A 13,535-nucleotide genomic window follows, 5' to 3' on the forward strand; every position below is an offset into this window, starting at 1 on the left:
AATCCTGTAATGCTTTCAGTAAGATGATTAAGGATTTTCTTGAAGTATCCTCTTCAGGCTTTTTACAGGGGTGAGACACAAAGAACAGTTACTCTCAGTGGCTCAAATCCTTTTTCCCCACTTGCATGTGGATGCATCATTGCAACCATATTGTTTTGGCATTTTCAGGACATTATAGCTGCTATTGTAGTGCATATACAATGAGAGTTCCTCGACTTAAGAAGAAGCAATAGTATCCTTCTGCTAAATTTAGTTGCTTTAAGGTAATATTAGAGAGCACACTGAAAAGAGATTATGTTTAAGTTCTCATTAAGTGCCATCTTGCAAGCACTACAGAAACAGCAGCCTCTGATTCCAGTATGCACTCAAGCACAGTCTCTCCATTTTATCATGAAATGTTTACTACTACTACAAAGCAATATTAGAAAGAATGATTTTTTCTGTTTTCTTGATAGCACATCTCAATACTCAATAAAGTTTGAATTTAAGCTCACAATTAACTGTCCAGCCTCTTATCTATGATGTCAGTTTGGTGAGATGCAAGACAGCCAAGCAGTGGAATGCGCTGTAAACTTTATTACACTTAAAAATTGCTCAAAAGACTAAAACGCTTACTTAACAGCATAGAGCTTTGACCTATGTCAAACTCAACTTCCTGTGTTTCAGGCTGCTTTAAGAAGATGATCCTTAAAGAATCAGTGGAATGATAGATTCCCTTCACTTAGGCATGTCAGCTGCCCCCACAAATATAATCTGAAGCTGCAGATATATGGCCAAGCTTTTAAAAATAAAAATTTTAAAAATCAGTTATATGAGTATAGTTATCTACATTCAATTTAAATTAATCCGTAATGTTTTCTTCAAAGGCAAACAGATGTTATTTCCTCCTTAATTGCAGTAGTTAAGATCTCATCAACTTCACAGTATGAACTGGTTCCTCAAGGCATTAAGCATTTTCTGGGAGCAGATGAATATCCTCAGACTCATACAGGACTCATCTTAGTCATCTGCAGTTGTGGTCCCCAGATGTTTTTGATCAACAGTATTAAATATTTAGATTTTCTAATAATTTCTTCCTGTCATAATCTTCCAAGATCAAAGACAAATGTGCTTCCTGAAATGACGAATGTATTAAGACAGCACACAGCACCATTTAAGAATTGATTCTGCAGTCATGTCTCAAGGGTTGCAGTAGAAAACACTTTTCAAACAGATACGACGAGATCAAACACCCATTTTGTGGCACACACAAAATATAATTTTAAGGGTATCTGTAATCTACAGTCCTTTGGCATGGGCTTCCTCGTGGTTGCAAATAGTTTGACAAGCCACATTCAGTATCTTTAGCACCTATGGCATTAAATCGGGGTGTTTTATTGTCTAGAATGCTGCCTGACTGTCCATAATTTTATTTCACAAGGATTAGCCCAGGTGCTTAAGAGAAACAGTTGTAAAGTGAATAACCTGAGCAAAGGATTTTTTTACAGCAGAACCTGAGGGTTCTGAAATAGAACTAAATAATGAAAATAGAACTAAATAACGAAAATGGTGACACATTGCTGAAGGTCATCCAGCAGCATGGCAAGAGCTCCAATGAACCCACGGAGAGCTGAACTTTATAAATAACTATTCCTTTTAAGAGCTATCTGCCCATGGGAAACAACACATCAAATTCACAGGGGAATTTGGGAATGACATATAACATGTACATGGTTCAATGGGCTTCAGCTGTTATCTTTCAAACAAAAATAAACATCTGACAGGAATGTGGCATGCAACTTCCACGACCTTGGCATGTGGTCATGAGCATGATGCCAACACAAAAAAGCCTAAACCAGATACCATTTCATGCCATGTTGAGTTGGGCACCCTAACAATCTCTTTTAAACCAATTAAAAAAAAAATCAAACAAACTTTTTGGGTTATTTCAGTGGCAGAAAAACACACACAAGTTTCTGAATTGCCATGTGTAAAAAGTAAGGTTGATACCAATAACAGAAAGAAGAATAGTAACAATGACAGAAGAATCTGACAGTATCTTTTAATGTAGGATCCCAAAGTATGGCACAGACACAAATAAATGAAGCTACACACCATTACGTGGAGTTACATAATACTGTACGCATAAAAAAATAATAAAATAATTTCTTAAGATTTGCTAATATGTTAACATGATGTACTAAGATCACAGGGGCCTGTAAAAAAAAAAAGTACTAATTAGAAGTCATGTTTTTCAACTATTGCCCAATACTATAAATTTTACTTTTGTAGATTCAAGATACAATAAAAAGGGAGGATATTTGTGCTTGAGGGCATGGGAGACAGATGATGAATCTACTGCTACATAAGTATAAACACTTGGTGAGATGCAAAAGTAGTGAGAAGCCTTGAGAATATGTTATTGCAAGTTTTTTTGAGACTATTTCATAACTATATATGTGTTTCTATCACAGAATATATAGATGAAATTCCAAAGCAATCTTTTTAAAAGTCAACAGTTGGTTTCTTAGTGTTGGTTGGATGAAAGGGCAATGATTCCAATACAGGAATGTACAAGTGGTGAGAAAAAAATGACTATAGATAGTGGGAGGGATTTAATAAAACCAGAATTGCTGGTCTCATCACAAAAGCATCATGGGTCCTCAGAAGGCTGGAGCAATAATAACTTCCACTAGCAAGCTGGAACTCAGTTTTACGTGAAACCACAAGTTTGGATACAAAGCAGAAGTGCCATTGGGTGTTGACTAAGCAGTAGCCAGAAAAGCGCTGGCTCTCAGAAACAACTTGGAAGTGTCCCATGAAAAATACTGTTGTGCAGAGGAAAGACAAGTTATAGGGAGGTTTCTGTTCAATTGCAGGTAGGCAAGAAATTTTTCTTCTGGCCTCTAATCAGGAACCAGTTTTCCACACTACACCCCAGTATGTATTAATCTGAACAAGTGACTAAGCTGGAACTGCTGGAGATACCTACTAAAATTACAATGCCATACTCAAAAAAGGGCAGGAGAGCCTCCTTGCTCATGTTGGTTCTGGCTTCCACATAAAGCTCACATTCAGCTTTACTGAGAACACTGCTGCAGTAAGATGTATTACACCCGCAGTAACCATGCAATAAATACCACCAACACACAAGATCAGTATGAATCATTACAATGGATTTGAGAAAGTGTTTGGTTTCATTCCAGGTTTTCCCTGTGCCAGGATAAGACATTAGCACATTGTTTCACTGTTTCTATGTTTAACACTTGGTAAGAGACCTTTGATTACAGAACAAGTCTTCAAACCAAAAGAATAAGGTAAATAATGTGGACAACATGCTTGTTGGGTGCCTAATAGGCAGGGTTATAATTATATTTTAATTTCATAAAAAGTGGCTCTGACATTTCAAAACAAAGTCCAGACATGTAGATTCATTTGTCCTGGCTCTGGGTGATCAATGTCTGATTTTCTGCCAACCAGTTGACTTATCTTTGTATTTTTATCACTTGTGTGAAGTGCAAACTATCATCATGAGCTCCATGAGTGTAAAAATAGATTAAAGGATTTGTTATTTTGTAATTTGTTAATGAAATGTCAGAAATAAGACACCAAACAAAATGAAAATGAACATACCGTCCTGTGAATATGGGCACTGAGTAGTCTATGGCTTCATTCTCTTTGTCCTCAGATATCAAATCCTGTTTTGCTCTCTTTGCTTTGGGACTCATCTTATAGGATTGATCTTCTATCATTAAATTGGAGTTTTTCAATCTGAAATAAAAACTATATTGTTAAATTCAGGGGAAAAAAAGCTGTTTAGAAGCAGTCCAAAATACAATTTAAGTACTAAAATATATTGCTGTCTTGTTTTATAAGCAAGAATTTATAATTTTTATAGCCATAGCTTCAGTGATATTAAACACACAACTAAATGTACTTTTAACAAATTCATCATGACAAATATAGCACTGATGTCTCTTAATATTAAATCTAAATAGAGAGAATAAACAATATACCTGATGGAAATGTACATTTAATAGCTCTTAGTTTGGACTTGGGGAGTTCATATACACAGTTTTGGTAAAATCTGAAGTCACTGAGGCTACTGAGTAATTCTGAAGATTGTATCTAAACTTATAACCTCTACTTTTCCAAAACTTACAGTCCTGAAATTGTCTGTTCCTGAAACAAAATGGCAGTGTGCAAATATGTTCAAAGCGATGATGCATTTAACTTTCTCTACAGAAATTGTAGGGCAGAGCATTGCTCAGTCACCAGTGTTGCCATTCCCACTGCTCACTCATATCACTCCAAGCCAATGGAGGAAGAGAGCTGAGTGAAGTAGCACCATTTAACATAGCACAGATAAATGGAAAAAAAGTGGAAAAGAATAAGTCAACCAGAGGGATGGCCACCCTTCCTTGCCAGCTTGGGAAGGATTGTGAAGAATGTGAAGCATATTTGAGGGAATCATTTTTGGTTCATTTCTGACATGGTTACAAGTTGTGTTAAGAAAACTCTAAACACCTCCATCCTCCTCTGCCAAAACAACACATCTCTAACATCCAGATCTAGGGAATATGCTCATTAGTTGTCAGTGTTTTATAAATCCCCAAAGTTTTTATTCATCTCTGTTGCAACATCACCAAAGGAAATCACATGTGAGTTTGCTTCTGGTCTGGAGATTTGTGTACACAGCGTAAGCTCACCACTTATGTGTGCAGATACAAGTACAGAATGAAGGTACAGGGTTTCCCAGCATGGCTCATTAGCCCAGCCATGTACCACTGTCAGGGATAACCTACCTCTCATACCATGGACAGCTTACACTGGTGTCTCTGCACGGCATGTTGTACACATATAATCAAAACTCACTGGGCCCCTTAGAATGTTACACATGAAAATGTAATGTTACAGATATTGTATTCTAGGGCTAATGTTTTCCTTAGGGTGTATGCCTGCAAAAGTATCGAGCTTCAGATGTGTCTCCAGCACAAGAGTGCTGAATTTCCAAACTATGTGACAATAATCTGTCCGTTGAGACTGTGTGTGAGATCACACTGGTCCAGCTTCATTCTCCCAACTTTCCTTCCATTGTTTCTTTGTACCCATTCCTTTGCTCAGACTTGAGTTTTCTCCCTACACAGTTCCTGCTTTATCAGTCTCCTATTCTCCAGTTCTCTTACTGTCTTCTTTCTTAATGTAATTTCTTCTCCTTCTCCACCTAGTTCCTTGCCTGAATGTCACATCCCCTCTCACATCTGCTTTTCAGCTCTCATCTTTTTGCCTTGCCACTTCCATCACCGCCAGGGTAGAGTTTCCCTTCCTTTCTCTTAGTTCCCATCTCATCAGACTCAGCTGTATTCAGCTCACCTGGCATGGCAGTGAGGCAGCTACTCTCCTCTGTGCTCCCCTGGGAGCTCACATTATAGCTACCATCACTGAGCCTACAGAACCACTGCCAAAAAATGCTCGACACAGGCAGTAAAAGCAACCATGCATTCATCCTCCTTCCTTTCTTCTCACCATTTATCTTGCTTTCCATGTAAAGAAAAGCAGAGTCAGTGACGGCCTGTGGCACACACCACAGGACTGGGGCCAAGGGTGCCCATCTGGCACTATTGGGTTAGCCAGGGCATAGATCATGGCTATTGGCATAGGCAGGGCACAAGAGAGATGCCGTGGGGTCTGACACCAGGCACTGCTCAAGGTAGCCAGGGAGGGAGTCCAAGAAAGGCAGATTCAGCTCTAGGGTCAGAAATCTAAGGAGAAAACACTTGGGGACAGTCCAGACAGAGTACAGTAAAAAGGAAAAGACACAGTGAAACAGGATATGCAAAGGCCTCACTCCTGGGTTGGACAGCGATGTAGTATGGTAACTACGGCAAACCACAAATTTATTGGGAGAACTCATCATCAAATAAATGATGTGAAACATAAATTCATTACTTTTCATAATTGAACTATAGTCTGTAAGGAGCTGCAGTTCTTTACTTAGCAGGTAACTTTTATTGCTGTCCTATTTTAAAATGGGACAAAACTGGAATTTTGTCACTGACCTCCATCAGATTTCCTCAGGGCTTTAGACTGGACTTTTTAGAAGGCTGCTTGATTCCTGGTTGTTTCTAGACCAAGAAAGATCACAGTACCATGTGAACTTAGGTTAAAATGTCAAGAAGTTTCTATTTTCATAAAAGTAGTTGAAATGTAATAAAAACTTCAGCTCACGCTTTTACAGCACTGTTAGATCCAGACTAGTGCTTAGTTCCTAAAGGAGAGTTTGGCCTTGTTGGCTGTTTAGCTTTCATTTAAGGTCCAGATTATGCACTCATGTAAGGAATTAAGGGGGAGGATACACAGGAGTTCCCATCACTCCCTGCTAGGCATTGATGTCTTTCCTATATGATAGGAGAGATTTCCTATTTTTCACTTAAAACTCTCCAAAATTATTTGAAAAGAAAACAATAAAATCCTGTTGGTTCTATTTGTTTGATAGTTGTTTTTTCACTCAAACACTCCATGTGTTTGAAGCTGAATATCTCGCCTTCATTTTTTATGCCTTTCACAGCTCACTTCATGGAAATATCTCCCAAATCCTTCAGATTAATGCCATACAACAGAGCCTGAGAAACAGAAATGGACCTGAGACTTTTATTGAGGTATAAAACACCATACATGCCCAGCTGATTCCCACTCTCTTCTGAGTTTGCTAAACCATGTCTCTTTTTTGAGGCACTTTTGCTGCAGCCACCTGATTATTTTCTGGGTTGTTACTCCTGGATCCTTCATATTGTGGCATCCCTTGGTTGGTTCTTGTGTATATGGTCTTAGAAACAGAAAAGCACCTTTCCAGATGCCTTTTTCTCTCTTCCTCTTTCCCTGGAAGTGGCAGCTGAAGTAAGACTCATTGTGCTGTCTTCTAAGAGCAATACTTTGGAGTGGCAGAGAAGAGAGAGCACTCAGCTATCCGAAGTGTATATGATAACTGAGAGCTGAATAATGGATCCATGTGGATCCTGTAATTGACTGCTATTCTCAGACTGCTAACACAACACTCCAATCAACTTACTTCAGTCATTTGCTCTTGCAGAATGTTGATCTGGACTAAAGAAGACACAGCTGAAAAGTGTTTCATTGAATATTGCCAGTTGTGCTTCTTGTAGACCAGTTACCTGTTCCTGGTCAAGAATGGGTAAAAAGGAAGTTTATGTGGAGACAAGTCCCTTGATAAGTCCTTTTTCTTTCAAGTAAAGATCTAGGGACATCCTGAGCCAGAGGTTGCATTCTGGCTGTAACAGTGAGCTTACAATCTTATGAAAATGGCACTTTCTTTTGAATCTTTTTTAATCTGCCACCTTTTAATCTCTTCTGTGCTTACACATCGTGCAGTGTGAAGAATTGTTTTTTTGCTCTCTGCACATCAACACATTTGCTTCCTTCCTAAGTAAGAGCCCTGTGTCCTACTTTCTCCCAAAAGGTGTTTTATACCTCCCACTACCTTCTTTGCAGATATCTGACCCTTTTCTAGTTTCAGACTGCACATTTTGGGATAAGATGATCAGAACTGCACCTAGTAGTTCAGCTACCATCACACCTTGGATTAACACACTGATACAATATGCTCTCTGTTTTATTTTTGCTTTCTTTCACAACTGTTCCTAAGTTTCTAACTGCTCCATGGCCATACCAGAGCACCCATCTGAGGGTGTTTTCAAAGAGATATTCAGAGTCACTCCAAAATCTACTATAGAATTACACTGCATAAGCCAAGAGCTGAGATGAATAAATTTGAAGCAGCAGAAAATGCTTCATCTTTCCAAATTCTATAATTTGCTTCTGATAAGTCAGAGATATATGAAGGCTAGTAGAAATGCATATTCAAATTGAGCTCTTTGTGTGGGAAAACAAATTAAACACTATCATGAGGTTTATTTTCCTGTTTTCCTTTTGTGTTATTACTATTTTGTACTGTACAACACAAAACCCAAACCCTGTCTACAACCATTATTTAGGTGGCCTAAAGGCTGCCTTGAACCAGATTCTAAAATCTTGCCCTTTATTTTAAAATGTTCCAACCTTTTACCTGATATGTGGAACAGAATCTCCCTGGAGAAGAAGGAGCAGGGTATCAGTGCTCTCTAGTTTCATAGGGAGGAACAGCACGATGACCTTTTAACATCTTTCAGCCTCATTTGATATGCCCAGCTAGCATACGTATATTTTTTTCCAGTCCAGATACTATCTGTACTGCCTTATCAAGGTTGGTGACCCAAGCCTACTGTCCTCATTTCTTGAAGTTTTTTGGCATGTTAAAATTTTTCTACTCTCTCAGCAAAGTCACTGAGTTGTAAATGCTAAAGGCACAGGCACTGTGCTGCAGAGATGCAAAAAACAGATGCTATTAGCTTTCCCCCCTAGTCCAACAGAGGCACTAAAGACAGCAACACTGTGCAGAGTCTCTGAAGCTACCACACAGGTGTTTTGTTTTGATTTCTTATTCTCAGACAGACAATATGTTGTCACTGTCCTTGTTTCTGTGCCTGAAGAGACAGGATTCCCACCCTGCACAAAGACAATTTGCACCCAATAGATGTAGAACTGTATTCTGGGAGGAGACCACAACACCCTATTCCATAGTTATTTCACTCCTACATGAAAATGCACCTGTAAGCTCTTTTACACCTCTACAAAATCATGTCCATAGCATACTTTTGCTACATCTCTCTCTCACTTTATTCTGACAGCAGAAAGGGATGGTGGTACGCACAATGTCTGCATCACCTGTACCTGCTGAAGGATGCCAAGAGGCATTTTCCAGGCTCTCTTTCTATCAGATGATTCTTTTCCAATACTCAGTGCTTTAATTCACTCATTTTAAAGAGAAGATAGTGGATTGGCAAACCCATTTATGGGAAAGGAAAAAAAAAAAGAGGATTTTCAGAGAAGAGCTCTTTAAAAGAGCCTCTAAAAATGAGAGGTGCTCTCCAGTGACTATATTCACTTTAAGTTGCTGACAGGAATAGTTAAGTTGCTGGCACCAACCATGCTGTTCCCTAACATGGTTTCCATAAAAATTTTACTTGAAGGGTAATTGTTTCCACATAGCAGGTCTCATTAAAACAATTTCCACGCTTGGCTATGACGTCTGGAAGCCACCCTCTTAACCCTCACCTATAATAAACCAAAGGATGAGTAGTGCCAAGATCACAGTCTTCTCATGTTTCTGAAGTGTATTATTTACTCAGCCCTGTTGCAATCCTGGTTACAGTATTGCTCAGAAGAACATTCACTGTCTGGCAGTCCAATTAATTCTCCTCTGTCTGCTTGGTTTACCTTAATTATAGCACACCTTCTTTGCTGTTTTGCTTCACCTGCAAAATACATGCAACCATCTGGCTACAAACAGCCCCATGAGGTGGTGGGGAAGTCTGGGTGGGAAGGGACAACCTTTACACAGTGAGACACACCTTCTTATAGGAGCCCAGGGGTTTGCAGCTTTGGCAAACTGTAACCAGCAGAGCTGCAAACTTCCGTGGTTGCTCTTGATTTTGAGAGTTTTCATTTTTCTCCTTTTACTTCTTCAAGATGTTGTGGTGTGAAGACTTGAAATGTGGGGAAGGACAGGCCACTTGCACACAGAAATATTTTCTCCCCATGAAAAAGCAAGCTGTGGCTCCTTCAAGCTATGTCCAGGCTCTGGACATGCTTTCCACTTGAGCAAGACTTCAATGCCAGAGAGTTGGGTCCAGGTCAAGGTCTTGCAAATTACCTAGTCCCTAGTCCTTCTCCACTATTTTCCCCATGATAAATTCCTCACATAGCACTAACTGCATGTCAACACTGTTGCTTCATGAACACTCTTCTATACGGTGACTATCAAAAAGGACACAACTTAAATTTTGCAAGAATACTGAAGTTTAGCAGAGGCTACTTTAAATAAAAATAAGAAGTGACCTGAAAAAAAGCTTAGTATTTGAATTTTCCTGTTGGGCTTACTGGTGTTTATCTGCAAAACTATATCCATTATACATAAATGTATCTTTGATATTAATATCTAGTGATATGCAATATTCAATTGTTAGCTGAAAAATTTTGTCTAGATTAGGATTCGTGTGTCCGTTCTGGTTTCAAACATACCATGAAGTCATTTAGACACAGCATATCAATTCAAGGCCCTTTCTACTTTTTGAAAATTGAAAGAATTTGAAGATTCATTTCTTTTTTTTCCCCCTACACCATTGGGGTGAAAGCAAGAAGTTTTTGCTTTGTCCAGTTTATTTCAGTAACATTTTTTGTTTACACATTACCCCTTGAAGTGTTTTTGGCTATCTGGGGAAGATACTACAAACTTGGAAAGAGTTACTTCAAATTGGTACTATATTTAACTGTAGAGTCACATTATTTTTTCCACTTCATCTCTTGTAAATTGCAGGAAAATGGGCTGCAAAAACAAAATAAATACCAACGGAGGCCATATTAACCATAAAACCCTGTTAAATACTGAGATTTTTATTCAGAAACATTCTCTCATATGTTAAGTTTTGCATAAGAAAGATTTGAATCGTGTCTGTCTAATCTTCAGAGTCCTTGTCTTATATAGCAGCAATCTGTTTCTCAAACCTCCAACACAATGACAGGACCACAGAAAAAAAAAGAAGTTACAGCTGAGACATTCTTATCTCTGATTACGAGGATAGTCTATCAAATTATTGGCAACTCTTGTACTACAGAGTAGTATATATCCAAATATACTATATTAAACCAAAAGCTATTATCTTGCACAAAACCTAAGGAAAACTGGAAACATTCTAAGTTCTCTCCCAAATAAGCAATTTCATCTCCTTTAATATTACTTTGCTGACATTAGTTCTTCTTAGTGATCAGATACAGGTTTCAGAAGAAACTCTTATGACAACTGAAGTGCTTGTAATTGGGACTCAGAAACAGCTTTTTTTAACAATCATTTTTTACAACTTCAGGTAATGTTCCTATTTTATATGAGAATCTTTTCTGTAAGAAGAAGAAAACTTTGGGTTAAGGTCAGCAACAGAATGCAGGCACAGCTGCATCACTGCAGAAATTTGGGATATCTTCCCCTACCCAACTCTCTTTGGAAGCATAACGCTCAGTCAGTCCCAGCACCTCCAGTTTTCTTGCCTTCGCCAGCAGATTATAATTGAGATCCTCACTGCTTCACTCAGTGATTTATTATCTGCACAAGTGAAATAGTTTCAACAGCAAAGACTGGATGTTACCCAGCCAAGACAGTCAGTTAAAGCATCCTAGAGTCATTAAAACCTCTAAGATCATCATATCCAACCATTAACCCAGCATAGATGAGCCCACCACTGAGCCATGCCCCTAAGTTCCAGAACCACACATTTTCTGAACACTTCCACGGATGATGATTCCTCCATTTCCTTGGGCATTCTATTCCAAAGCTGAACCACCCTTTCAGTGAAGAAATGTTTCTTAATATCCAGTCTAAACTGTCTCTAGTGCAACTTGAGGCCATTTCCTCTTGTCCTGTCTCTTGTTGCCTGGGACAAGAGACCAATTGCCACCTCACTACAACCTCCTTTCAGGTAGTTGTAGAGAGTGAAAAGGTCTTGCCTGAGTCTCCTCTTCTTCAGGATAAACAACCCCAGCTCCCTCAGCTGCTCCTCACAGAATTTAAGTCCAGACCCTTCACCAGCTTCACTACCCTTCTTTGGACATCCTCCAGTAACTCAATGTCTTTCCTGTGGTGAGGAGTCAGGTAAAGTCACTCATCTAGGCTGTAACAGCTGAGGTTCACACTCCTGAACAAACACTGGAAAATGGAGATTTGACCCTGAACTTTCTGAAAGCCAAATGGTAATCACAAGATATTGTTTGCTGTGGTACAGGTAGTCATTCCCTCAGTGGTTTTGGCCAAAATTCCACAATCCTTTGTGGATATAGAGTTTTCAAAATTTAAATTTTCTGGTAGACAAGTCTTTGTCAGTTCTGCTAATGATACTCTACATTTTATGTTAATATAACAGTAAGCAGATGTTTTGGGCTATAATTTGTTGATCATTTCTTCTATTGCTAACATCTGCTCTAACCTGACTTTAAGACTCCCCTAATTTCTGTAAATCTCCAAAATACATGCATACAAATAACATGAGGCTACAATATAAAAAATACTATGGTAATGTAATTGCTTGTGCAATATCTATTACCTTAAATAAACAAAAAACCCTGTAGCTACCCTTCTTGTGCAAGGACACCTCAATGTATTCCTACTTTGGAAATAGTATGCCTCAACAAATATACAGTGCAAAAATCTCAATTTCTTGAATCAATCAGCATAAAAGTGAAACCATTAGGGCAAAGAAGAAATAATGATACATGGACATGTCAGCTCAAACTTGTATGAACAACTTTACGACCTTTTAATGCTCCAACCTGGCCAGATAAGAGACAGTTTCAACCCAAAAGCTATCTCAGCTCTTCATATTAAATTCAGCTGTACTTATATGGCTAAACAACTTGGAAGGAGAGGTGGCTCATGCCCAATCAGTTTGGACCTTGAACATGTCATTATTCAGCCACATCACCATTGCCAGTGCTCTTCTTATACTAGTCCAACCATCACACATGAATTAGTCCAACAAACTAAACTGATCATAGTCCTTCCTATTGTCAAATCCAAATGAAAAAAACACAGCAGGAAAATACATTAACATTGAGTTGGAGAGACAATTTATGTGGAAGAGGAGGAGAGTTTTGCCATTGATTTCAATGGGAGGTGACTGGACATTTTTGTACTGGAATGCTGTTTCAAAGATTGATCTACTTACCCCAAACTGTAGGATTCAGATCCCAACCTGTAGGCTGCAGCAAGCTTGTTGATGGATTCAGATGAATGGCTGTAGGCAGCTGAGCTCCTGCTGAGGGATTCAGTGTCAAGACTGTAGGCAGCAGATCTTTTACTCTGTGCAGCAGAGTGGTCATAGGCTGTGGATCCATAGCTGTAGGCTGCTGACTCGAGGTCATAGGCTGAAGAGCCATGACTATATGCTCCTGAGGTGTCGAGGCTGAAGCCTGCTGCAGATGCATGGTGGCGGGCTGCGGAGCCCCTGGCGTAAGCTGTGGATCCTTGAGCATAGACAGCAGATTTGCTCTTTGTTTCCTTTTGGTACTGGCTTACAGTGGACGACAGTGCTTTATGGCGGTACGCACGGTCATAGTGCTCATGGTGTCTTTGGTAGAAAGGTAAAGACATCATGGGTGCCTCCTAAGTTTGGTTTTCACTGCACACTTCTGAATGTAAATAAACAGGATGATGTCTGAAAAGGAATCACAGAATCAGACTGTTCTGAGTTGGAAGGGACCCACAAGGATCATCGAGTCCAACTCTTAAGTCAATGGCCCACAGAGGGGATTGAACCCATGACCTTGGCATTATTACAACCAAGTTTTCATGGAAACTCCTCAGTTTGCATACAAATACACATAACTTCATACAAACTAACACAGAACTTAAAAAATCAACTGCAATGAACTTTATCTTTTGATGATGTAACCAA

At 39.1% G+C, this 13,535-nt stretch overlaps 1 protein-coding gene across 1 annotated transcript in view; it reads right to left on the reverse strand.

Moving 5' to 3' along the window:
• The window catches only part of MYOM1 (myomesin 1), a 75,617-nt gene extending 62,383 nt beyond the window's left edge, over positions 1–13,234 (reverse strand). The window contains exons 1-2 of the mRNA XM_071554743.1: positions 12,807–13,234; positions 3,613–3,750 (exon numbers count right to left, since the gene is read on the reverse strand). Of these exons, the coding sequence (XP_071410844.1) occupies positions 3,613–3,750; positions 12,807–13,234 (566 nt within the window). The remainder of the gene's footprint in view (positions 1–3,612; positions 3,751–12,806) is intronic.
• Between the last annotated feature and the right edge of the window lie 301 nt (positions 13,235–13,535).

Source organism: Pithys albifrons, chromosome 4 (genome assembly GCF_047495875.1).
Source record: "Pithys albifrons albifrons isolate INPA30051 chromosome 4, PitAlb_v1, whole genome shotgun sequence".
In the NCBI taxonomy this organism is placed as follows: domain Eukaryota; kingdom Metazoa; phylum Chordata; class Aves; order Passeriformes; family Thamnophilidae; genus Pithys; species Pithys albifrons.